The sequence below is a fragment of the Mercenaria mercenaria genome, chromosome 7, assembly GCF_021730395.1.
Source record: "Mercenaria mercenaria strain notata chromosome 7, MADL_Memer_1, whole genome shotgun sequence".
NCBI lineage: Eukaryota > Metazoa > Mollusca > Bivalvia > Venerida > Veneridae > Mercenaria > Mercenaria mercenaria.
Window position 1 is genome coordinate 61365507 of NC_069367.1, and position 27791 is coordinate 61393297.

Genomic DNA, 27791 nt, shown 5'->3' on the forward strand with positions numbered 1-27791 from the left:
TAAAAAACTATACATTTGAGATTTACTTGTCCCATTTGAGAAAAACAATAAAGTACTCCTGATAGCCAGCGATATTTTGTATTTCATTCCGCGGGTTACCCCATGTCTGGTTATGTTCCAGAGTCGGTCTTATTTATTTCGTTCCCTGTGATTCTATATCTGTTTCTGTAAATGACAGACTAGCCAGTATTTACTGGTTGACAACTATATGTAGTGTTTTAACACTGCCCGACCTAATGCGATGAACCACTCTTTTCCTTTAATGTGCTGTCATTTCTTCTTGATTTATTTTCTTTAGGTATAATTGCATTAATGTATGCCATTTACTCAGCTGTATATGCACTGATGTACATTTTTGTTATTTTGGAACGTAGCTATTTATACTGGGCCTATGCGTTTGTTTCTGTGAAATGGATCAATATTCTCTTGCTTGGAGGAATTTGTTTCGTTTCAGCTCAAATAACATCGCAGAGTTTGGATACTTCAGTCTCTTGAAGCGCGTGATATTGTTTCGTGTTTTTCTAATACAGTTATATATAATACAATGTGGACAGATTCAACAAAACTTTCTACAAAACAACAAGTATTTCACTCATTTTCTAGATTATTGCCTTAAATAATGATTTTATTTCAATTTCTTATAAACAGTCACGCTTATAACCTTTATCACAGAGTTGGCCTTCCCATCCGCTGTCACATTTATCACAATAAAAGGAACCGTCAGTGTTAACACATGTTCCGCCGTGCATACAAGTCACCGTCGGACATTCATCTGTATCTGAAAATTTAACCCATTCCTACCATTTGGAGAATGTGCTTTCGCTTTGTATTGACCTTAGCCTAACGATTAAATTGCAAATTTATCAAATGGTAATAACTGGTCATCAATAACACTTTGACAAATATATTTTTATGATCAGTCCAAACTTAAAAAATCATTTGATAATTTATATAGTTCTTTTACCAACTTTTGAGTTCTTCCGAATGCAGTATAGTATCAGCATGTTAAAAATGTATTACAAAAAGAAATTAAACGAAAACATTGTTACGGAAAAGTTGAGCAAACATTAGAGACACGGTGGATATACATACTAAACGGTACAGTGTAGTAGGAGAGAAGTTATTTGACAAAGAAAATAAACGGAAATATTTATTCCTTCATTTTGATGATAAAAACTTTCCACTCTTTTCTTAGACAATATTTTTGTATAATCTAGAAATATGAATTCAATGGAGGCACTCTTCTGTGGTCTTGTTTGACATAACATCTTAGGACTATTAAAAACCGTGCTGTATCAGAAAAATGTATACATATTTTTAACAATGTATACATTACCTTTGTCACAGAGCTGACCTTCCCAACCACTGTCACAGTTTTCACAAATAAAGGAACCGTCAGTGTTAACACATGTTCCACCATGCATACAGGTCACCGTCCGACATTCATCCGTATCTGAATCAAATACATCCACTCAATACAAAGAAAGTAGCTACAATAAGATATATTACAATCAGGTATTATTAGCAGAATACATTGTAAATCATTCTGAAGGGTTCCGGAAATGATAGTAGGAGCCTTCTGAATGGTTTATTGCCTAAAATAATGATTCTATTCCTATTTCCTATAAATAGTAACGCTTATTACCTTCATCACAGAGTTGACCTTCCCATCCGCTGTCACATTTATCACAATAAAAGGAACCGTCAGTGTTAACACATGTTCCACCGTGCATACAGGTCACCGTCGGACATTCATCTGTATCTGAAAATTAGACCCATTCCTACCATTTGGAGAATATGCTTTCGCTTTGTATCGTCCATTGACTATAACGATTAAATTGCAATATCGCTGGTCATCGATAATCCTTTGACAAATTGAGCCAAAATTGTATTTCAGTTCAATTTTGATGATCAGAAATATATTTGATAAATTATATAGTTCTATTTCCAACTTTTGAGTTCTTTCGAATGCTGCACAGTGTCAATATATTCAAGATGTATTATAAACGAAGACTTTAATATGGAAAATGTGAGAAATGGTGGATGTACATACGAAAAGGAACAGTGTATAAGGCTAAAAGTTATTTGACATAGAAAATAAATGGAAATAATAATTTCTTCTTTTTGATGATTAAAGTAAAATTTCCCATTCTTTTCTCGGACCATTTTAAATACCGTACTGTATCAGAAAATTTACACATATTTTCTTAACAATGTGTACATTACCTTGGTCACACAGCTGGCCTTCCCAACCACTGTCGCAGTTTTCACAATTAAAGGAACCTTCAGTGTTAACACATGTTCCACCGTGCATACAGGTCACCGTCAGACATTCATCTTTATCTGAATCAAAATCATGCACTCAATACTTAGATAATTCTTCAGATAGAAGAAAAAAAGTCGCCTAAATAAGATATATTACAATCAGGTATTATTAACAGAATACAGGACAAGTGCCAGCAAACCCTCTTTGTATTAGATTGTCTTTAGCATAGAATGCACACAGTACTGTTTTGTTACATCCATCTAATCCATGACAAAGGTTTTTTCTTTAATTGCGTCCTTTTTACAAGATCTAGATGTACATTGTAAATCATTCTTAATGGTTCCGAGAATGATAGTAGAACTCTTCTGAATTGTTAAAGTATGTTAATTTTATTGCAAAAATGCATTTTCCCACGTAAATATCTGGACAAATCACAGTTTTGAAAAACATTTATTTTCAGAAATTTTACAAAACGTTTTGCAAGGAAGTGTTCCTTGTGTGCTAAGTTATATATCCTCAACGTTTCAAACAATCAACTGCAATTTACAACAGAAAATACCTCATAAAAAGTGTTTATAAGTAAAACATACAAAACAACCAAGATATTTTGAAACTATAAAAAATTGCCTGATACCACATCAGAGTTCTTTTCAATATTATCCTACCTCAAAAAAGCAATCAATGAAAACCCTTGTTACTGAAAGTTGGATCATACAGTAATTTGTTGGGTAAACTATTTGACATTATATACAGACTACAGGCAAAAAGTAAGTAAATCGTATCTTATATGAATTTGAATTTAACGCAATAACAGTAAAAGCAGTCCACAAATATGCTTTTTTTTGGAGAAGTTATAAAAGTGGTTGCGTCTACATACCGATTTCACAAAGCTCTCCTTGCCAGTTGTCTGTACACTTGCAATCAAATGATCCAATTGTATTAGAGCATGTGCCTCCATTTTGGCAAGTCGGTGTTGCAGTTTGACACTCATTTATATCTAATGATGCAATCAAAGAAAAAAAAAAACATTTATGATAGCATATCTGACATAATATTACCAATGAGCTTGAACACGTTCGGCAATAGTAAGTTAAGTTTACAGACCTATATCGGTAAATCTGCGAACAATGTGCTATAGTATAATGGTTTTTGACTGAAAGACATTCAAACCCCACACTTTACAAGTAGTCTAGCAGAAAAAGTTTTGGCTTCTATATGTACCACTGCTTGACCATTTTTGCGCTGATTCGAAATCCAATGTCTAAAGCTGAAAATTTTCACGACATATCTGTCAAAGCGCGGCAAGAATAAATTAGACTTCATAACTATAAATTAAATTTGTCAAACATGCATCGATTGTCCTACATCTTTAAAATAATTATTTGGTAGTTCCATAAAAGTAATCATACTATAGCGGAAGTTCCGTTGTTCCTAGGAGCAACACAGAAATACAGATTGATCGAAATTTTAAACAAGTGAAGATGGTTTGGATTGATTGGTAAAACAAAGGTTGCATGTTTTGCTTACTTACCATTCTGACATGTATCACCGGTTCTTCCCGGAAGACACAGACAGGAGTAGGAATTTATGCCATCAGTACAAGTACCACCGAATAAGCAGGGGTTAGGATCACACTCGTTTATGTCTGACAAAGAATATACATACAATTAGTCCGATTAATCAAATAAATTCATCATGGAAATTTGTTTGCCTAAGTGGTGAACAAAATACAACAGAAATCTTTTTATCATTCATCACAAAGTTACTTTTAACTAATTAAATGGACCTGAGGAGATTTCTTTTTCAATTTTTGTATTTCCAAAAACTGTGACTGTATTTGCTTCACTGGTGCAATAATTTACATAAAATGGTATCTTATCTATCTTAGGGCTTATCGATAAATAAGTGTTTTGGTTTGGTAAGTACGTTTAAACAAAGATCTATGAAATGAAACGGAAACTCTTGATTGTACAAAAGATGAAATTTCGTTAGGTATTGCGAAATTTATAAGCGTATTTGATTTCAGTGAACACGTGGTTTGTTGAGATAACGTCAATGTAAGATTCTATTGGTTACCTTTTTATTATTTTTTTTTAAAAAAACACCAAACATACCTATTTCACAGTGTCTCCCTTCATATCCAGGGACACAAGCGCAATGGTAATCTCCATCTCTATTGTGACACGTAGCACCATTCAGACATAAGTCAGCTATAGTATTACATTCGTTGACATCTGATAAAAGTATTCAAAATTATATTTACGTAGTATTAAGAAAGAATTAGTGGAATCAGTTTGAGGGTCGGAATACCAACCTCCACGTGTGTAAGTCACCAATACTTCCTAAATTTGCGTGTTAAATTTACTTGATGTCAAATATTCCTGCCAGAAAGTATATCAGAAAATGCCGAGACATAACCCGTGATGACAAATCCAAATTGATATGTTAATAAATGTGTCCTGTTATTGCTCCTTCTCTTGAGAAGGAATATCTTAATTGAGTAAGTCACACTTGACTGAGCTACTGATATCTAAAGCTGTTGTCATTACAAGCTGGCCAATTAAAATCCGTGACCTTAGAAATAACCTCTGACGTTAAACTATTCTTTCTTAATTGAGGCGACTCTCTTACTAAAACGCGTTCTGTGGAATACATATTACTAAACCCGAGGATGATTAATCGATTCTTTTATTTCCTCCATTTTTGAAGAACATAACATATGTACATTCAGTCGACCAGATAGACATATATCAGCAAATTTGCATGTAACAACTAAATATTATCGTCACCTTCAAATGCATGGTTTAATATATGGAAACAAACCCCATTGTGACCCTCTAATTATGCCAACAAATTCACGCATGGAATCGTAATAGATTGACCGGGTCAATGTCTTATTGCCGTATTTACTCTACTGAAAGTGGTAACAGATTTAATTTGTTGTTGGATTTAACAATTTATGTTAAATAACTAGCGTTAATACTTACTTGACATTTTTGGCAGTATAAAACAGACATTGCAACCAAAATTTTACAAGATCATTATATATTTATATAGATGTGCCCTAGAAGGAACTTTTGCTATGCTTTAACTTGTAAAAAAAATTACTTTGCCCGTAACTTGCACGAGTAGTTGCATATTCACACGAAACAAAGACAAAACCAAACAGACCAATGGACGACGCCTTAGAAGAGTCAGTGGCAACGTACCAGATGGGAAATGAAATCACCAACCCTCACTCTTAACCCTACTCCAAATGTTGCAAAATTGTTCCAAAGTTACTGGACAGTGTAAATGAAAGAAACCGGCTGAACTCCTAACAAAAGTTACAAAAGTAAGAGTAATGAAAGACACGATATGTAATATAGAAAAAGTTGAACGCTAGCCCCGAGTTGAGTAAAACTCAACCTTTACACACGTAACAAGTACCAAGAAACAATTCCGAGACATCCGCATATGTGTTCATATGGCGGTATACACAAAACTTTCAATGATACACTGAAAATCCATGATATGAAAAGCAGCGTAAGTTCCCAAGTTAAAATAAGGCAAAACTAAATAAACTGGGATTTAGACACAGGATCCGAGGTTATGGAGCATGCATATCACAGAAACTGCTTATAGACACAATTTAGAAGCAATACCAAAAGCTATGAAATCTGTACATGTGTGTTCATATGGCGGTGTACATAAAACCTTCAATGATACACTGTGCAAATCCATGATATGAAAAGCAGCGTAAGGTCCCAAGTTAAAATAAGACAGAACTAAACAAACTGGGTTTAGAGAGAGGATCCGAGGTTATGGAGCATGCATATCACAGAAACTGCTTATAGACACAATTTTGGAGCAATACCAAAAGCTATGAAATCTGGAGATATTGTAACCACCCAAGCCGAAATATTAAAGCTGGAAAGCTAAACAATGCCACTAACACAAAATATATGTCATTTTCAAAAATCTGTAGAGACAAAAATATAACAGCTCTGCAAACCACAACATACTCGTGTAAAAATACATTACTTTTTATTATTTTCTTCCATTCGTTTCAAAATACAGAATAAGCACAGGAATGCTTTTATCTATACTGGTACTGATGATAAACCCGGACAGATGATAAAGTCGACCACCTTGGAAATATTTGATTGCAATCGGTTATTTATAAAATTGAATACACCATCTAATAGTTTCCATTTACAACACCAACTGGTGTAAATAAAAACAAAATTGGTAAATATTCTGTATAAATAAATGACTTACATTTATCTGTATAAAAAATATTTATCCAAAATTACTGGGGAAGAGGGTGTTTCTTGCGCATGCTCACTGTCGCCACATGAAGGCCTGACATTAGGTCACTTTTCATTACTTGATCAGGAATCTCTGTTGCAGCTTTTGGGGGAAAGTATCAATATAATACTATGAAGAAAATTTTGTAAATGACAAAGTGTTCGAATTTATCATCAGTCAACCTGCTTACAGTCCCCATTTTACTAACCCCTTTCAGGGCCTCACTTCGTGTGAGTTTGCTAACTAAATATAAATTTGAATTATGTAAAGTTTTCAGCAAATGTTAAGCTTTATTTTGATACCAACCATTGATTACAAATTGCAGAAATAAAAAAGTTACAGGTAAAAAACCTCAATTTCTGTTCGGGTTTATCATCAGTACCAGTAACTAAAAACGTCTAGACAACATAGTGATTTGTGTTTGAGAACTTTAATACATTTGTGTATACTCCTATAATGAATCCAATCAGTAATGGAATAACATTTACCCTTCTGGCAAACTTCTCCTTGCCATCCAGACGGGCAATCGCATTGGAAATCACTGTTCACCTCTATACAAATACCTCCATTCTCACATTCTGGGCATCTTTCAACCTCTGTTAAAAAAATCGAGATTTAATGCTTTTAAAATCAGAAGTAGAAGTTTGGACATTACAGTCGTTTTTAAATACTTAAAACTATAAGATGTTCCGTTTGAAGTATAGAAAGAAATTCATTTTTATAAATCAAAATAAGATGTATTACAAACTGATGACAAGTTGACAAACCTGCATTTTATGTTCATAGGTGCAACAGACATGACATTTCAGATTTAAATTTGAATTAAATTAAACCTGAACGAAAATTTACCTATAGTGCAATTTTTTCCTGTCCATTCGTCCGTACACGTACATGTGTAATCACCGGGTGGTGTATTCATACAAGTAGCTTCATTTTCACAAGGATCAGTTAAACACTCATTTATATCTAGAGAAGCATTCAAAATAGATCTATGTAAAAACATATATTTAAACGTATACTTAACTGCCTTCAAAATATCTGATTTCATGTTTAAAAGTTTCACTAGGAATTTTAGGCGAAAAGTCCGTAGTTAATGTCTAGACATCAATTAAGAGAGATAGTACTAATCACTCCTAACAAGCACCAACTTTAGCGTTAACAGGAAAGTTATATGAGCCGTGCCATGTGAAAACCAACATAGTGGCTTTGCGACCAGCATGGATCCAGACCAGCCTGCGCATCCGCGCAGTCTGGTCAGGATCCATGCTGTTCGTTTTTAAAGCCTATTGGAATTGGAGAAACTGTTAGCGAACAGCATGGATCCTGACCAGACTGCGCGGATGCGCAGGCTGGTCTGGATCCATGCTGGTCGCAAAGCCACTATGTTGGTTTTCCCATGGCGCGGCTCATATTATATCACGGAATTAGGGGCTTTTGTGAGAGGAATTAACTGTTAAGATACAACATAGTTTCGATCATGTAGCGACTTTTAATATAAAATTTAACTGTGTTTGCTGTATTATGAAAATAATGTCCAATAAAATCATTTATTCCTTACGTAGACTCACACTTGAGAATGGTTTTGCTTTAATGTAAACAAGCTTACCAATTTCGCAGTTTCTTCCCTCAAACCCCTTAGCGCATGTACATTCATAACTTCCGGGTATATTTTCACACGTCGCTGCATTCATGCATGGCTTTAATGTCATACATTCATTCTTATCTATAAATAGTCAAAATATGATTTACACTTCAAGACAAATACTAGAAAATTATACAAGGTTAGTGATTTAGGGAACAACTCGAATAACTACAAATCAAATCAAAACTGATATCATGCATAATTACGGAACGCCAGAGATGTCTTATGTTAAATGAATTCGAGGAATTCTTTAGAATAGTTTCTTCCCAAGATCCTGTTATATTTTGTTATTTACTGTATTATCATGTTGACTTGCAATGCCATCATGTATAACACATGTACTATTTTGCCTCTGTGGCGTATTATTTTGTTAAACGATCATCCTATTGTCTTAAAGCAACTTGATATCATGTCTAGTGAGCATACTTTCTTGTTACAGTGAGGTACTATTTTGTTAAACGACCATCCCATTTTCTCAAAGGAACATGCTATCATATCCAGTGTAAAATCAATTTAAATAAAGTATTTATCAATTAAGCAATGATAAATCTCAACTGGGAAAACCATGATAGGAATAAAAAAAGAATTTCTTTTAAACCAATATTCATGTGAGCCGTGCCATGAGAAAACCAACATATGGCTTTGCGACCAGCCTGCGCATCCGCGCAGTCTGGTCAGGATCCATGCTGTTCGCTTTCAAAGCTTATAGCAATTAGAAGAACTGTTAGCGAACAGCATTGATCCTGACCAGACTGCGCGGATGCGCAGGCTGGTCTGGATCCATGCTGGTCGCAAAGCCACTATGTTGGTTTTCTCATGGCGCGGCTCATTTAGCGATATCATTATGAAAGCAACGTTGCTTTCCGTTGAACTAACATGTTTGGTCTAAAATAGCATTAATTACTAACCTGTTTGACATAAATCACCCTCGTATCCATCTGTACAATTGCAGCGGAAGCCTCCCGGTTCGTTTATACATGCTCCGCTGTTCTGGCATATCCCAGGGGTTTCTGTACATTCGTCTACATCTGCAGTATCAATTTGTCTAATTTGACGCATTTTTGAGACACGAATAACAACACTATTAAGAGATATATTACTTTAATACCAAACTTTGGTTGCAAATTATTCCACAAGAATGAAACTTAAGAACTACCGATGCTTTCAGATCAGTTCTTATCATATCCATACGCCGCATGAACAATATGATTTGTGCACTTCTGGCTGCTGGCCTTATAGGTCACATTGACACAGTTCAGGTCATATGGCGACTTTCTAGCTTTTACAATGGAGGAAACTCGTGTCCCGTGCATTATTTCAGGTACGAGCGGGCACCTGAACTTCCGAAATCAGCTTCCTTAGAGAATGATCAGCGCAGGGTTCGAAACTGCAGCGACAATGTGATTGAAATTCGAATTTAGTGGTTTTTACCGCTGCGGTCGGAAAACCATAATACTTTAAAATACAAATTTTGTTAACAAATCATATTAATATAAGGCATCAGTTATCATGACAATACGTTTAGATGTTCCATTGAAAAGAACAGTCAAACGCACCGCCACTATTATCCGCCTTACCTTCAGTACAGGTGTCACCTTGCCACTGACTGGTACATGTACAATCATATCCAAGCTGTCTATTTTTGCATGTTCCACCATTAATGCATGGTTCCGTCAGTGTTGTACATTCATTCAGATCTGAATTTTTAAGAGAAATATTTTCTTAAAACGCGTCTTAATTTAAAAGCGAACTTCAGTATCTTGTTTCAAGTTATATACAGATTTTTCAGACCTCCATCAATATTCCCATAGATTGTTAAGCAAAATTTTCGTCATTAAACAAATTTTCTTCATACAAAACAAATGCCAAATATATTGACTAAACACTATTATTTTTTAATACCGACGATGCAGTCTTAAAGTAAGGCATTTTTAAAAGCATATACTGTTGAAATGAGTTACTTTGAAATCACTTTCAAAATATCACGTGCTGCGTAAGCGTATACATGTACCTATGCCACAGAATGGACCAGTCCAGTACTGAGTACAGTTGCACTGATAGCCTCCGGGATAATTTACACAAGTGCCACCATTGTCACACTGAATTTCTTTACATTCATCGACATCTTAAGAAAAACAATAAATGGTGAAAATTCAAATTGCAATCAAATGCGTTTAAACCAATAATTTCTAGACTAAAACATGTACTAGTATTTGTATGTTTTTTTCTGGTTACCGACACTTTAAAATATTACCTCAATATATCGACGTAACGCGTCTCTTTTAAATTTACAGATATATGAAATGTAGAACTATAGTAGATTTCTCTGTAGCTTAAAAACTATAAAAACAGGAAAGAACAAAGGGGTAATATTGTAACGCAGCTATACAAAAGGTCTAGACCTACCTTTTTCATTGCATATGCAGAGGAGTAATTTAAAACGTAGATACTCTGAACAAGCGACGTATTACCAACATAGTTTTAACTGTTATGCAATATTTTATCGAAATGTTAAAATAATATGTTAATCTAATCGGTTAAGTTACCATGTAATGTGACGAAATACAAGAAATACGGACAGATAAGAAATTTAACGTACCATTTTGACAGAATTGGCCCTCGTATCCTACGTAACAGACACATTTGTATGAGCCAGGTATCTCCTCACACCTACCATTGCCGTTACACGGGTCTGTCAACAGTGAGCATTCTGACCTATCTACATAACAAAACACAAATGCATGTTGTATGACCTGCAGCAAACATTTTATCTGCAAAATATGTTTTAATCTTACCACATATTTATGGTGTATACAGCCATACATACATTCAGTGCGTTTTTTGAACGTTGCTTTCATATTTGGGTCTCTCTGTCCTTGTATCAGGCTTTATTTTACAAACAACTGGAAAAACAACTGGAAAGTATTGCTGGTTAGTAGATGACAAAGTCTATACTTTGTCGAATTAAGCAGCAAAAATTTGACAAGGTTTATCATTTTTATTTATATCCAAACAAATAGGAGCATTACTTAAATTGCAGCAAAATATAGAAAATATAAGCGGGTAACAGAAATATAGGTATAGTTTGAAAATAAAGAAGAAAAAGGAATGAAGGTATTGGTAAACGGTATGTTTAAATAACCTTACCGACATTACAGGCTGGGCCTGTCCATCCTGGAACACAGTCACAGTAGAATGAACCGACAGTGTTCATACAATTACCATTTACGCAAGGGAAGAATGTGCATTCGTCAACATCTGTGATAGCAAATATTTAATTTACCGTGAAATGTATAAAGACAAACGTTTACACAAACTGTTGCTGTGAATGTCAAGAAAAGCATCCGTAGGGCTTTATAAAACACTAATGTATGAAGCATACACAGGTTGCTAGAATAATGTTAAATTATACAAGAGCTATAACAAAGTGATTCATTCTTATAAGGTTCAGTCGTTGTCAGAAAACTGGGACCAGTAATCAAGTAGTAAACACTTTCAGAAAACATTGGTCCTTGGAGTCTTTTGAAAGCGGTGCATGCTGCTTGATCATTGACTCTATAGCTTATGAACTACATAAAACAGTTCACACACAAGACCGAATTTTTTGTGTATAAAACAGTGCACACTCGGCATAAAAATGAAAGTCTTGTTGAAAACCTCCGCTCCAGAAAAAAGAAATAATAGTGTACAATAAATTTACATAAAAAGTGAATGCTCAGGACAGGAGCTAAAAATCCATTTGAACATCTGCATCAAACACTCATACTTGAGATACAAAATATACAGCTTCGTGAAACTATGACCGACAAATACCTACCCTAAAGAGTTTCGCTCTACTTCCAGAACGTTATTTATCGTAGCAATGCTGCAGTTATTCTGATAAGTCAAAAAACGTACTTTTTTCTGTCATTGCTTTGTACTGATCACTGTGCATCACTTAATATATTCAATTTAACTGTTTTCTTACGCTCATACCATTTAATAATTACCAGACATCCACATCCAAAAGGAGGTAATTTGAGCCGTGCCATGGGAAAACCAACATAGTGGCTTTGCGACCAGCATGGATCCAGACCAGCCTGCGCATCCGCGCAGTCTGGTCAGGATCCATGCTGTTCGCTTATAGTTTCTCCAATTCCAGTAGGCTTTAAAAGCGAACAGCATGGAGCCTGACCAGACTGCGCGGATGCGCAGGCTGGTCTGGATCCATGCTGGTCGCATACCCACTATGTTGGTTTTCTCATGGCACGGCTAATTTTACAATAATGACATCTGATTATCGATATTCCATTAAATGCTGGTAGATTTCTTAATACAAATTGTGGAATTTTATTTCCTGGATTTATTTGTATCCAGTCTACAGAAGTTTCAAGATAATTTAATTTGAAAAAAGAGTATACACAATTCGGTTACAACTTCAAAGCGTATGGTCAGTAACTCTGAAAATGAAGTAGTAATTAATACATTTTTTCTCATTTTTTTCTCTTTTTTGGGTGGGGGGGGGGGTGCGGTTAATTGTTGTTTTTTTTGTTATTTCGACAACAAACAAAACTGAATAACTGGGTAAAATTGTTGCTGTATAGTATATATGATCCTACCTTCATCACAAAGATCCCCAGTATAGCCTGTATTACAATCACAATAGAAGGTTCCAGGAAGATTTCTGCAAGTTCCATTTACACAGGGGCTCTGACTACACTCGTCAAAATCTGGAACCAAATGAGATGTTATAGCTAACTAGCGCGCTAAACTGTCCATATCACAGGAAATTTTAAAAATGTAATTTTAGGTCAAACACTATATTACAATTTTAATTTATCAAGCCAAACAAGTAACAGATGTTAGCTGCTATTTAGATTTGGATAGGAAAGAAAAACCTTCTTGGCAGTTTTGACCCTGGAACTGGTCTGTGCAAGCACACGCGGGTTCTCCGTTTGTATCAATGTAACAGGTACCTCCGTGAGCACACACTATATCATTGCATGGATCTGTACCTGTAGGATAATATATTCAAGTACTGTTTTAATGACTTAAACGTATTTTTTTACATTTAACTAGTTTAAACCCCTAAGCAATGTTTTATGTCGGTTAAGTGGAGATGGCTTATTGCGTTCTTTTATGCGCGTGTTGTGCTGTTGTAGCCAATTTGTTTTACTCTGACTATATACAAGGGATGTTCAAAACAAATAATGCAACTATGTCTGTATTTTGCAAACAATACATTCTATAACAATGTAAATTTATTTCAGTTATCGCCTATTTGAAAATTTTCCAAATTGTGTAGGCCATACAAGGCGAAAGTGAAGCATGTCCTTTTTTACTATGACACTCAGTTGTCAGTAAAATAGATTGCCATTTTATGCGTTTAAATTCCGAGATAATGTAGCTTTTTTGTTCTTCTTTACTTGCATTAGGTCGTCATGGTTGTCTTATACTCGATGCTTTTCTGGGAATTTCTATGGAAAGCATACTTTGTGTCGTTTTAAAGACTATGTTTTTTCACATTTTTCCGAAATCTATTCAACAGACACATTCGACATATAAGAATTCTGGTAAAACATTAATTGTTTATTTATCCTCATTATGTATTCATATATTTGTCATATTACACTTACTGTAATCGCAGTTCTTTCCTCCTCTACCAGGCGGACAATCACAGTGGTAGTCTCCTGGCTTGTTGGTGCAGGTGCCACCATTTCTACATATACCCGGTGTTTCGACACACTCGTTAATATCTGTATGTTGAGTAAATATGAATATAGATGTTAAAGCATATATGTTGGGTTTCTTAAAACATTCATTTTAAAGTTTCAACAAGGCAGCTGATTATAATACTATTGTATGACCAACTTTAGAATACTGTTCTTATGTTTGAGATCCCAACATCAGAAGGATATGGACAAACTAGAAAACGTTCAAAGACAAGCTGCAAGATTTGTAACAAAAATTATATCAAGACCCGGGCACAGTCTCAAATATCATAAATGACCTAATTGGAACTCGTTGCAATTAGAAGACAATAAGTATTACAAAATGGTTTATTATCAAGTAGATGTTGATTCTAAGTAATACGTTACACCTTAAAGAAGACAGTCCAGACACTACAATCATTTGACATTTCAGATACCAGCTACTACAGCTGATTATTATAAAAGTTCATTTTAACCTGTTGGTAAGCACTATGTGGACTCAATAGCCTAGGAAACCTGAGAGTCTTTTACTTTTTCTAACCCTCACGCATGGTCATAATGTAGAAATATTGAACGTTTGTCATTATTGTAAACGATGATGATTCTGATTGATTTTGTTGCATATAGCAATAGATATTTAATATTTTTAAGAAAAATAAACACTTACATACTTTATAGCGATGATAAATGGATGTGATTTAGTGATAAATGTCTCTAGCGTTTCTGATAAAAGAACAAGTGTCCGAAAATTTATATTATATCTATAATTCTGGTGTTTTTCATTTTTTACCCAAATATTATTCCAATAAGTTCCTACTTTAGAATCTAGGATTTGTTAAATGGATTTTTGTACAGATATGATTGAGCTATTGATTGAGAATGTTGTGCTCTATAAATGTAATTATTCACGTTTTTCATCGTCTAGAAATTCCTCAGGCCAGACACTACATCTCCTTTAAGTTCTTATAGAAAATAAGGTTCACAATTACGTATCGTAAATGTATATCCATATGTTCTAAGGGTTTTTAGGCATGAACAGTTTCTTGATAATTATTACTACTGAGTAAGTAGTCGTGTAGTATTAGAACATTAAAGGCAGACATACATTTAACATTATATAAGAATATTTGGATTATTCATGCCAGACTCGGTATCTACATTTAGAAAAGTAACATTCACAAGTACGCAATTAATTTTATATCAATATATTTTATGCTGTTTTTCCCCATACAATGTTATTCTTTCGTTATCAAAGGGAAATTGTCGTTATCCTCTTTTGAGCTAGTTTTTCATTTTATTTTTATTCTAACTTGAAAGAATGTAATGTTTTACACGCTAAACAATTTTTGTTTTTTGATTCTGTGGATGTTCTAAGAAGCTGCGAGAGATCCGAGTGGCTATCTTACATGCTGTTTAACTATTCTAGATTAGATGAGTTCAAGTTATTACATTTTTCTGTTTCATTCGGGACATAATAGAAAACCCATTTTTACAGTTTAGATTTTCATGAACATCTGATTGTATGTTTGCCTTAAATTTTGATAGTATGTTTTCAGGCTGAGTGGTGTACAAAGATAAAGATAACCGCATTTACCCATTACTGGTCACATTATTGCACAACATCGTACCAACTGGCATTTACAAGACAAATATATTCGTATTTTTTGTACATTGGAATGCTGTCAAATACTAAGACCTGTATCCTTTATTTTTGTTTGTTGTTTTTGTAGTTAGGAACATGAAATTAGTGAATAACCGATTTACTCACGACATAGAGTGAGTAATATAGGGCATATACGTACATTTACGTTTGGGTACGTCATCCACGTTGAGCATGATTATCAAGGGGGACTACATTTTAAGAAATGTGTTAAGGCAGTATTTCTGCAAAAGTAAACCTTCATGAAGACAAGACAAGCAGAAACTTCTGGCATTAAGCCAAACAGCGAGGTAGTGAGCACATTTCCAATGGTGTTGCAGTTTGACCCTAGATGTAATTAATTCCTTGACAAAACATAAAGGCTTCAAACACGAACATAACGTCACAATGACAAAACAGAAAAGCTTTAAAAAAACGAAGAAAAAGTCTCTTTTACCGTGTTGACACAGTAGTCCTCTCCACCCAGAAGTGCACATGCATACAAATGAGCCAACTTTGTTGGTACATGTAGCATTGTTTTGACAGGGTAATGTTGTTTTGCACTCGTCCACATCTATAAACAAGACAAAACATATGATTATTTATACCACTACTTCAGGTATGTTCAACATTTGGATACAGTTGTGTCAAATAATCAGTGTAATAAATTATTACCTCTCAAGTCTTTGCTACGTATCTAGAAAGTATTTTATTCAACCTTTATTCAACCTTTTGAACGCTTTGCACATTCAAATGTATGACAGAACCAATATAAATCAGTTCAACATTTTGGTCTACAGAGTAACGTTCAAACTGGTTCAGAAATCTGAACAAACTGATAAGAAAATGCAGACTGTAGAAATTCAATGTTATTTATGGTTATATCTTATTTATTTTTGCAGCATACAAAGCTGAAGTACATTAAAATCAGAATCAGAAGCAAGTTACATACTAGTAAAACAAAATATTTAGAATATGCAATTTATAACTAATGCCCCGCGTATTCTCTGCGACAAGCATTTGTTGTAAGACTATGAACACAAAAATGCATGTGATGGTTTAAACCGTCGAACATTCACTGCATGGGATTTAAAACACATATAATATATATTTCTGCTTCAAATATGCAAGCTTGCTTCATAATAGAACTATGAATACAAATCTGCAATAAGCATTACTCAAAATAAACGTAATCAGCAAACAATATGCATACTGATTCAATATTGGAGCAGGTTTGAAGACAGAGTACTTGATTTATCAAAACAATTATATAGTTAAATACTTTATCATATGAATAGAAAACTATACATTTTGTAGACACAGAATGATAAAATCCCTGAATATCAATGAAAGGACAAAGTAGATTTTAAACGACTGACTGGCAATACTTTACCTATCTCGCATCGATCTCCAGTCCACCCCGAGGAACACGTACAGTCATACCCTCCGTCTTTGTTAGTGCATGCTCCGTTATGCAAACATACAGACGGTGACTCGGAACATTCGTCAATATCTGTAACCATGGTACCGTAAATGCGAAATTTTATTTCAAGATGTTTTCTTTTGTAGATTATAAAGAGTCGTGAATAATAGCCAATGATATTCGCTCTTCATGCTTAGGATTATGAGTAACGCTTAATAATATAAAGTTATACATATGAAAATAAGACCCCACCAATCTGATGCTGAGGGAACGAGCCTTCCACTGCTGTAAGAAGGTAATTAACCCCATTCTTTGAAGTTGCAGATTCGAATCCCACTGATTATAAAATGAACCTGCGTCCGATCCAGATTCGCTTACAAACGCGTGTAAGTATTAGTTTGAAATATGTGAAGAAGTCATCAAACGTAGTGAACAAAGTTGTTAGTGCTTTCTCAAAAACCGATTAAAAATAAATACATGTAAGGCTTTAAATTATATCATGGCAACATTTAACAAGAAAGTCTAACAGACATACTCAAACTCTATGTGCATTCAACATACATTTTATCGCACAATGATTTTCTATACATATCTGCACATATACCTGTCCTGCAATCTCGTCCTGTCCAACCTTTTAAACAATTACATTTGTATGATCCCCATTGGTTGATGCACTGGCCATTGTTGTAACATAACTGACCAAGACTTGTATCCGAGCACTCGTCGTGATCTATAAGCACAATAAATTTCTAACTTTCTCTATTTTTTTCTCACGCTCATTTAGTTAGATCATTTTTTTAAGAAAACTATATACGTCTAAAAGATAGTTGTTATAGTAAATATTTACCGTAAGTTTTGTCTACCTAGTTCTATGCCTGCATGTCGAATATCAAAGGAAAATGTATTGAAATCGGGCACATGGTAAAACTTCAATTTTTGTTTTTGGAAGACTTAAATGGTGCAGATATATCAGTGTGCTGAATCAGCTATGCCGGTGTCGTTTGACGAAATAATAATTCGCACGTACCAGAATCACAAAGCTTTCCTTCCCATTCAAGGTCACAGATGCATCTAAATCCGCCATTAAAATTCTCACACGTTCCATGACCATTACAGCGGTTTGGATCTTCACATTCATCAACATCTGTAATGGTTATATGGATCAATCTATCAAAAACAACCCTTAATTCTTCCAAAGTCATGTCTTTGTAACTGATTATTCCATATTTCAATCAATCATCAAACAAACAAATCAATAATTAATGTTCTGCTTTGCGTCATCAATAACTGTAGTGATTTTAATAATTGTTTTAATCTATCAATAATCAGTAATCAATTAAACAATCGATCATTTTAACGTAAAATTGCTGTGACGAATCTGTAAGTTCTCGCAATTCTTACGGGATGTTACATAGTTTTCTGACTGTCAAGCAATCGACAATGAATGAAGAATTAATTCTATTTTATTAAACTCAGAACTTTTGCTCTAACACTTTAGTTTGGTTTTACGTCACACCAACCAAATTTAGGTTTTTACAGGCAAGACGGAAGTACCACGTTTCCGCAAGTTAGCTAGACAGTTTTCAACCACAAGATAATCCTCATCCAAAGTAGGGTATCGAACGCACAGCTGTTACGATAGCAAAGTAAAACGTACCAGTCTCGCAAATCGTCCCTGTATATGACACCTTGTCCCCATAAAAATATGTAGGACCGTAGTTTATTAATGTCTTAATTATTTACAGTAAATTCTCAAAGAGATCAAAATGAGTCCTAATTTATATAGAAGCAATGTGTTTTCTGTAGCAAAATGACAGTAAGTGACTTTGACTTGCTTTTCTCCTATCACTCACTCACCCACGGGAGCTGCATTTTTTACACCCAATGGGTTGATCTTTATGAAAACATGGCAAATCATATTAAAGTACAGTATACAACTAGAAATGTGTCCATGGGACACAGATGCCCCCACTACATGACATTAAAATGACAATTTTTTCCCAGGTCAGGGGCCATAACTCCTACAATACTGAATGAATCCGGACGCGAAACCCCAGGTGCACAACTGCACATGCTGACCAACATTCCTGTAAACTTTGGTGACTCTAGGTCAAATACTTTTGGAGCTACGCACAACACAACATTAAAATGACCAATTTTTAACTAAGTCAGGGGCCATAACTCCTACACGACTGAATGAATCTGGACGCGAAACCCCAGGTGCACAACTGCACATGCTGACCAACATTCCTGTAAACTTTGGTGACTCTAGGTCAAATACTTTTGGAGCTACGCACGACACAACATTAAAATGACCAATTTTTAACTAAGTCAGGGGCTATAACTCCTACAAGACTGAATGAATCCGGACGCGAAACCTCAGGTGCACAACTGCACATGCTGACCAACATTCCTGTAAACTTGGTGACTCTAGGTCAAATACTTTTGGAGCTAGGCGCGACACAACATTAAAATGACCAATTTTTTACTAAGTCAGGGGCCATAACTCCTACATGACTGGATGAATCCGGACGCGAAACCCCAGGTGCACAACTACACATACTGACCAACATTCCTGTAAAGTTTTGTGATTCTAAGTCATATACTTTTGGAGCTAGGCGCGACACAACACTAAAATGACCAATTTTTACAAAGTCAGGGGCCATAACTTCTACATGACTGAATGAATCCGAACGCGAAACCCCAGGTGCACAACTACACATGCTGACCAACATTCCTGTAAAGTTTTGTGACTCTACGTCATATACTTTTGGAGCTAGGCGCGACACAACATTCTCGGAAGGACGGACGGACGGACGGACGGACGGACAGACGGACGGACGGAATGACGGAAAGACGGACGGACGAACAAGGGCAAATCTATATGCCCCCCCCCCCCCCCCCAAAGTGGAGGCATAAATATATGTATGGTAGTGTTGGAAAGAAGGAAAAAGTGCCGAAATTTTCTTGGTTTTAAAATGGGACAGGGGTAGGTTTAAATTTCAATTTATTCTAATGATGATCCCAACAGTCTGATTTAACAGTGTAATAATGTATAATGATCATTTTGGGGCACACATAATTACAATATTACAGAACAAAGCACAAGTGCTGCTACAACTTCTGATTGATCTTTGGGTATCCTGAGCGCTAACCCTCACCACTCCACCTTTTTTCTCCTTACTCAACGCAAACAACTTATTGATACGATGTAAATTGTTGAGTGAACAAAGTGTGGCAATTAATCCTATTTGTATTATTTCAGTGCAAATAGAGTGGACGCTGTAGTACAGTGGTAACACTGTTTCACTACGAAACTAAGAGTCGTAGGTTCGAGCCCCCGTTCATCCAACTCAAAATTACTACCTTTGGGATAAGAGTCCGATGTACGGGTGTTTTACACCTGGCACGCTAAAGAACCTGGGAAGCATTTGGAATTGGAGCGTCTTCTGTACTGTCCTCCTACTAACATTACTAATAGTCCTCATGAGGAGCCTCCCATATGGGTTACCGGTGGTGACTATGAATAAGCTTACACAAAAACAAAAACAATGGGAAAGTACTTTTCTCTGTCACCTCAGACACAGCAATATGTTGCTTGGTGTTTTTATAACAATACACAAATGTAAGCGTCATTACATTGGAAGAAGAGATAAACAAGAACATCGTGAGGGACGGTTTTAGTAGCACTTGATAATTTTTTAAAGAAACACAGGATGTGGCACATAACCATCCCTAGTAACAATGACTGTTAATGGTAACAACATTAAAAATGTAGACAGTTCGACTCGCGAGTTTAGCTGTACGATAATGCACAGCATTATTACCATTTATTCACAGTCTCGTTTGCACATCTTATTTTATTTCAATTCTTTAAAGTAGCCCCGATATTACAAAGAGTTCTTACATACATTTCATTACGTGCGGATTTTGCTAATAGCTATTTAGCGCTGTTGTTGTCTGACGCTAAGTGTCATTACCGTGAATCAGTGTTACCGGTTGGACACAGTGTGAAATGACAAACTTTAAAGCTTAAATTACATACTACGCAGTAACTACCTTTCCAATAATGTTAATTATATTTTGTTTCATACGAACGAAATAACGGTAATTTTATTTGATTTTTAAGCCGCATGCGGTGATTTTTATTTAAAAATGCTCTTCTATTGTTATTTGAAAAAAAAAAGTATGTAAACAACTATTTACCGCATTTGTCACGCAGTAAAATGATTATACTGTCATATTTAATGGAACAGACTTATAAAATCCATAAGAAGTACGATTATATAAGTCATAGACAGATGCTTTCGCTCGGATGTACTTAATCAGTATTTAGTCAAAGCTATTCAACGTGTTTTTTCTTTTTGTGAATGGGAGATACTGTGTTCTGATGTATTTGGTTCAAGACTTATCGTGAGTTAATGTAGTTAATGGACGGCAAACTTTTATATAGTAGGAAATCTTGTAATTATGAAAGGTCTTTGCATCCGTGCTGAAGCACCTGCCAGGCAACACGTATTGTATTAAACATGTACTCGTCATTAAGTATATATGTTATTAATGAACAGAAAATTATCTAAATATATATTTTTTGTATGAACACAATTTCATAGGTTTTCAGTTTTTAATAGGCATGCCAAGTGATTGTTATGAGCATGAAAGAGGTGAGCTCTGAAATAAAAGATGACTTAAAAATACGCAGTTTAACACAGATTTAATAACCCAAAATAGGATCGAACGTGTTTACAAATATACATTTATACACATAAGAACAAATATATATACAAGAAAACAGTTATTTTTATATATTATTTTAGTCAGAATAGAATAATACGTACACTGACTTTTGTTGATAATACACAATACTTTAAACTTTAAGTTTAAATCAGAAACTGACAGAAACATTGGTTATATTTTCGGATGATACAGAAATTAATATGACATACCTTGACCGACCGAAGGTATTATATCCGCTTTATGTATATCGACCGTATTAAACACTTGTAATGTACAAAATGTATTTAAATCGGAAAATGAACCTGAAATATCCAAATATTTGAATTAGTCTAAGTACTACAACACAAATCTGTACGGTGATGTAGTGGCTTTGTTGACTATAGCGCGTGACGAGGTTTCGGATAACAATAGACTGGTGGTTAATCATAAAAGGCACGCCTGTTGTATTCGGGGTACATTTAAACTGCTACTTTTTCGGTCAGTTGAGTGTTCATTCATTTCTAATTTCTTTGGAAAAAAGACATTGCTAATATATATATTTGACCAGAAGCTTTGTCTGGACAGAAACTGTTCGATGATTCATACAACTTATTGTGAAGCACAGCAAGTTTATTTCGGCTGTCCACTTTGATGAGGATCTGTACGAATTTTGTCCTTTACCCACTTTTCTTCTTTCCCACATTTTTTTCATAAACTGATTTATAGTCCTTGATTCAATCCTTGCAGAATTATGTCATTTTAGTTACTTTCACATGCTGGTTTTTTTATAAAAGTATATTGTTCAACTGTAATAATCAAACTGGGTAATAAAAAAATATATTTCTGAGGGATTTTATGTTGAAATACTATATCTTTACAATACAGATAATTATAGTAAATATAGTTCAATGACCCGAATGCGATTATACACTGATATATGTAAGGGTGTTACGTCTTTAAATCGGTGTATAAGCTATTGAATATCACTTTGAATAGGAAATACTATATTCTTTTTCAATTCGGATATTTTACTATATATGGGTGCAGATCCATTGTTTGTCCGCTCCCTTTTGAAAGAATTGTCCGCCCAAAGCAAATCATACACACCCCTGTGTTTTTAAAATAATCTAACTTTATCATTTATCATTTATTTCATCAATTCACGATTGGACTGAAAGCTATGTTAGCTTAAATCGTGTCCACACCTTGTAAACGATTTATTTCTAAATGACCGGACTCCAGGTTTTGTCTAAAAATGATCTTTCTTAAAATCTGAAGTTAGATCATATTAAATACATATGAGCTTTTGTTTATAAGCTATTTAAAAATATGCTTTATCAGGAAAGAAACACGTCTGAGTCAGGAACCGCGGCAATAAAAACTTTCCTTCCCTCTTCACCAATACACCGACCGTTTATATATGAAATTATTAACGTTTTTCGTCGTTTGCTAACACTATGCTCCCGTTTACGTAATGAAATATTTTACCGTCTTTACTTCTTCTTTTCACGGTATTTTCGTGCGTTTCTGTGTATTATTTGAGCGTTTGCTTTGTGCAGAGGTTCAATATTTGACAGCAGTAGACTGAACGTTTTCAGTTTAGATATACACCCACCCTCCCTTTTCAGGAAGGACGATGTTTATACAACTTTACTGTTCATTGAAATGCTGTCAAATAGTAAAAACCTTTATCCTAAATTAGTCTTTGTCTTTTCTGTTGTTAGGAACATTGAATCAGTGAATAATTAATTTACTCATGACTTAGAGTGAGTAAAAAGGTTAATAAGTAAGGCAGTTGAACTTCGGTACCCCGTTACAAACACTTCATTGTCGAATTAAAAAATACTACTCATGCTCGTGTCAGTAGCTAAGTTTCAGATCTTTCTTGGGAGAGTTAGCAATAATTTCTTGATATTTTAAAAGTTGTACGATCAGGAGGTTAGCCCCTTTAACATCATGTGTGTTCATTAAGTGAAATTTTGTAGGTATTATTCTATAACTTAATAATAACATACTATATTAAGCCGCAATAGCTCTAGTGGGTTTAAAGACCTGCTCCAGTCCTACCTTTTAACCTTAAATTGTCACTGAAAAAGCATGAAAATCCTGACTATGAACAGTGACGCCTGTCAAAATAGAGTCTATTTTATATAAAATTCTATATAAAATACCTGTGATTTTGCGTGCTAAAGTGTGGCGCGTGGCCGTTAACTGTTACCTATTGTAATCATGGGTTGCATACACACAACGGAATTTGAATAGCCGCGGAGCAGGCTTTAATTTGTGCACTAGTCAGTAGTGTACATGTATTTACAACAGAAACGATGAACTTCTATGTTCAAGTCAAGTTGTTAATAAAAGTTCTGTTCTGTTCTGTTCTGTTCTGTATTTACAACTATGCTTTGCACGGAATGTCACGGGTCAGAGGGTTAGGTAGACTGGCTGTACTAATCACTATAACCTACAAACTGTAGGGAATCTAAAGTGGTAGTATATTCATGGCAACCCAGTGTTCATGGATTCTGTACCAGTACAAACCTGTTCTCCGCAAGTAACTGCCAACTTCCCCACACGAATCAGAGGTTGAGTACGAATGATGTCAGACATAATGTCTTTTATCAAATCGTTACAGAGAACATACGCCTCGCCCGGGGATCTAACTCAGGACCCCACGATCCGTAGATCTACGCTTTAATTATTGAGCTAAGCGCGCTGGCTGAAAATAAAATGTACTGAAAATCAGTGGGTAGGAGAATTGAAATCTGTCGTCTGTCCCAGTTTAGAATGCGTCAAAACGATGGATGTTTTCGGTTGGTTCGCTCGCGCTAAAGATAATGATAAGATCGTCGTCTTTAAACAGATATTTTTGTGAAGAAAAAAAATATTCCGAAGCTCCTTGGAAAATGGGTTAATGTGAGCTGTAGCTACACGCCGAATGTCAGTAAATTGTCACTTATATAAGGGAAGTGATAATTAATGTTTGTTTTGCAGTTCGGCTCGTCGCGGTAATGCCCCTTCTCACAGTATATTATGCTTTTACCAGGACGTGCTATTTATCATTTGCGAGATATTTTAGACATATTTTGTTGCTACTAAATCACGGCCTGTAAACACTGGCTCCTTCTCTTTATGGAGATGAGTTTTAAAAAGGCCAATGACACTTCCGAGGCGGCGCAAATGACCGGAACCATACGAGAAATCTAAACAAAGAAAAAGGGTGAGCTGATTTTTACTTTCAGTAAGAAATTGAAGACCTTACTTCGTAAACCGGGCAATGTAGTTCTATTCAAAAATGGTTATACGTAAAGTTCAGTCCTTAGCGTCGCCTCGAAAATGTGCTTGGCTCTTTTTTCAACTCAACTCCATAAAGAGAGTGCGTGTGTGTGTGTGTGTGTGTGTGTGTTCGAGTTTAACGTCTTTTTCAACAATTTTTCAGTCATATAAACGACGGTGTCTACTTGTAGCAGTGAGCACAATGCCCAACTTTATAGTGCTGCCTCACTGGAATATCATGCTGTAGACACGAGGCATGATACCCCACCCAGTCACATTATACTGACACCGGGCTGACCAGTCCTAGGACTATCCTCTTAATGCTGAGCGCCAAGCAAGGAAGCTACTAGTACCATTTTTACGTCTTTGGTACCATAGAGAGAGAGAGAGAGAGAGGGAGAGAGAGAGAGCCAATGTTTAAAGGCCGTATAAATATAGTTTCAGTATAATTATACTTATTTCCACAGGCTGACACGAACAAGAGTTAATTGTATGTGTGTTGGAAGATTTAAAGGGACTAACCAACACATTTTACGCGAAAGAATAATTTCCCTCAAAAATCCATAAAAAGTGAGTTCTCTGAAAGTGACTAATGGTACAAACTTATTGTCATAAGATTTTTGCAAGATATTCTTATAAATAACCAAAAATTTTAAATAATGCAGAAAATTTACGTTCTTCTTGTATCTTTACCAATATATAACTTTTATTTTCACCCACATTAACATTTTTCAGTGTCATATATACATTCTACGTCAAATTTGGTAAAATGAACATGTTGAAAAATTTCACCCAAACTGTGGACGAGCAGCTTTAAGAGATTTATAATTATTATGAAGACCAGGTTTTAAAGGCCCTGTAATATGACCGTCATCAGCACTTTTATTTCCCTAGACTTGTCGTATTAGACGTAAGAACTGGTTTTATTCATGTATGTTTCTATTTTTGTCTCCGTATAGTCGCCAGCAGCTGTTAGTATAGATGATTCTTCCAGACAAGTGGTAGAGATCCGAGTCTGAGGATAGTTCGTGATACGAAAGTACCTCAGATGCTGGAGGTTTCTCTCGTTCATCATCATGGCAGTCGCAAAATACCCATATCCTAGAGATGGTTAGTAATATTACTTAAAGGAGCGGGAACTCGAGCTAGCGACCCATGGTTTCGTAGTCCGGTATTTCACCCCTGGACTTTTGCATTCGTTTCTGGTTTTACCTGAGATGCATACTCTACCGTGATTCAATCTTGCACTTTTAGCTGCTTATTAAACTTTGTGACCTGCTGCCGACCAAATTGTAAAACAAATGAGGGAAACCGAGACTACTTTTATACGCATTCCGGCAGTAAGAGCTACATGACAACTGGACTTAGTTCATACATTTTTCACAGACATAAAGTGGTCATAAATTAACATGGTGATATGCCGTTGATTGTCACTATAAATATGCTGATTTATATACAAGTCTATGCTTGCCAGCTATAACTAGATTGTTATGATAAAACTCAACGGCTTTATTAGGTAATACAGCCCTAGGCTGTCATAACCTGACAGTTTTGTCCGAAATACTGAATTTTATTCCTTATTGTAATCTTCGCCCATGCGTCCGTCTTATTTGGAATATTTTGTTTCATGGATGTAGCTGGATCTATATATTGCGTGCTGTAAAATTTGAAACATGGATAATAATGAAATAAATCGTGTGTAAAACATGGGCCACTTAATGATTTGGATGCTTTTCGTCAAAGTACATAATGTCCGGGAGAACAATAGGTTGATTGATAGATAGTGTACAACCAATAAAGGCGGTTTTTATCAAACTGTCCCAAAAATGTAATCGTTCAGAAAATGATCTACTACTATTGTAAAATCAGTTGAAATCGAACATGACATTATGGCGGAAAGTTAATTGTTTATCTATAATGTGCATTCTTTTTTGTATAACAAATAACGTTTAATATAAATTATGAAGACGTTTCTAAACTAAAATTTATCATTCGTGTTTGTATAACAGCCTAAACCCGACAGATATTTGGAATAAACTTTGGAATAAGCGAACTAATAATGGCTACACCGTCCTGGATTAGACGATTGAGCGAGCCTGGTGATAACGCTGGCTTGAGCTTTCAGATACCACAGGCTTCATTATACGCCTCTACCTCATCACTGGCCTCCCAGACAAGTCTGTCGAGGTATTCAAATGTTTCTACAGAGAATATATCGGAGCGGCGTAGAAGTATAGACCAGGAAGCTTCTAGAGGTAACGGTAACTTTTCCGAAAAATATGCTTCAAAAACTGTCGGTCGTCGAAGCCACGGAACTACTGAGTCGCGGTTTGGAGCTACGAATAAAGGGTATATATCGGGTTCTTCCACGCTGAGTTCTAATCCATACAGCAGTGGGAAACATGACCTGGAATCTGAGGTTTCCTCAAGGTATGTGTCATCTCGAGGTCACAAAGACAACACTCAAACATTAATGAATCAAAGAAGAAGGAACAACAGCTTCGATAATACCTTAAACGATTCGCTTCAACATGACACTGGAATTACTAGACGAGAAGCAAACAGAGAGGATTCTTGGTCGTATATTGACTCAGAGGGATATGCACGACTGCCGGTATGTAAAATACTACATAAAGTATGTTTTAAATGACGAACTTTCACTCCAACAGTGCCTTGTCCTAGTAGTACATGAGTACATGTTTAGAGGCTTCAATTTGATCCTTCATACAATTTAGTAGAAATTCATTATCTTCACTAATGTGCGAATAAGTGCAAATAGATAAAATGAGAATGAAATCTGAAAGACTGTCTTCCAGTGTAACTTGTTCCATATATATAAGGATCGTTTTCAA

The 27791-nt window shown here is 35.3% G+C and overlaps 1 protein-coding gene across 2 annotated transcripts in view; it reads right to left on the bottom strand.

Moving 5' to 3' along the window:
- LOC123555792 (neurogenic locus notch homolog protein 1-like) overlaps nucleotides 1-17032 on the bottom strand; it is an 83513-nt gene extending 66481 nt beyond the window's left edge. Inside the window, exons 1-20 of one of the 2 annotated variants that reach the window (XM_053548496.1) lie at nucleotides 16921-17032; nucleotides 15985-16101; nucleotides 13814-13933; nucleotides 13076-13192; nucleotides 12797-12907; nucleotides 11346-11456; nucleotides 10798-10917; nucleotides 10210-10323; nucleotides 9776-9895; nucleotides 9107-9226; nucleotides 8163-8279; nucleotides 7406-7522; nucleotides 7045-7152; nucleotides 4381-4500; nucleotides 3798-3911; nucleotides 3144-3263; nucleotides 2227-2343; nucleotides 1646-1762; nucleotides 1337-1453; nucleotides 662-778 (exon numbers count right to left, since the gene is read on the bottom strand). In XM_053548496.1, the coding sequence (XP_053404471.1) occupies nucleotides 662-778; nucleotides 1337-1453; nucleotides 1646-1762; nucleotides 2227-2343; nucleotides 3144-3263; nucleotides 3798-3911; nucleotides 4381-4500; nucleotides 7045-7152; nucleotides 7406-7522; nucleotides 8163-8279; nucleotides 9107-9226; nucleotides 9776-9895; nucleotides 10210-10323; nucleotides 10798-10917; nucleotides 11346-11456; nucleotides 12797-12907; nucleotides 13076-13192; nucleotides 13814-13933; nucleotides 15985-16024 (2137 nt within the window). In that variant the 5' untranslated portion in view covers nucleotides 16025-16101; nucleotides 16921-17032. The remainder of the gene's footprint in view (nucleotides 1-661; nucleotides 779-1336; nucleotides 1454-1645; nucleotides 1763-2226; nucleotides 2344-3143; nucleotides 3264-3797; nucleotides 3912-4380; nucleotides 4501-7044; nucleotides 7153-7405; nucleotides 7523-8162; nucleotides 8280-9106; nucleotides 9227-9775; nucleotides 9896-10209; nucleotides 10324-10797; nucleotides 10918-11345; nucleotides 11457-12796; nucleotides 12908-13075; nucleotides 13193-13813; nucleotides 13934-15984; nucleotides 16102-16920) is intronic. The other variant, XM_053548495.1, reaches the window with a different exon arrangement.
- Nucleotides 17033-27791: the final 10759 nt, after the last annotated feature.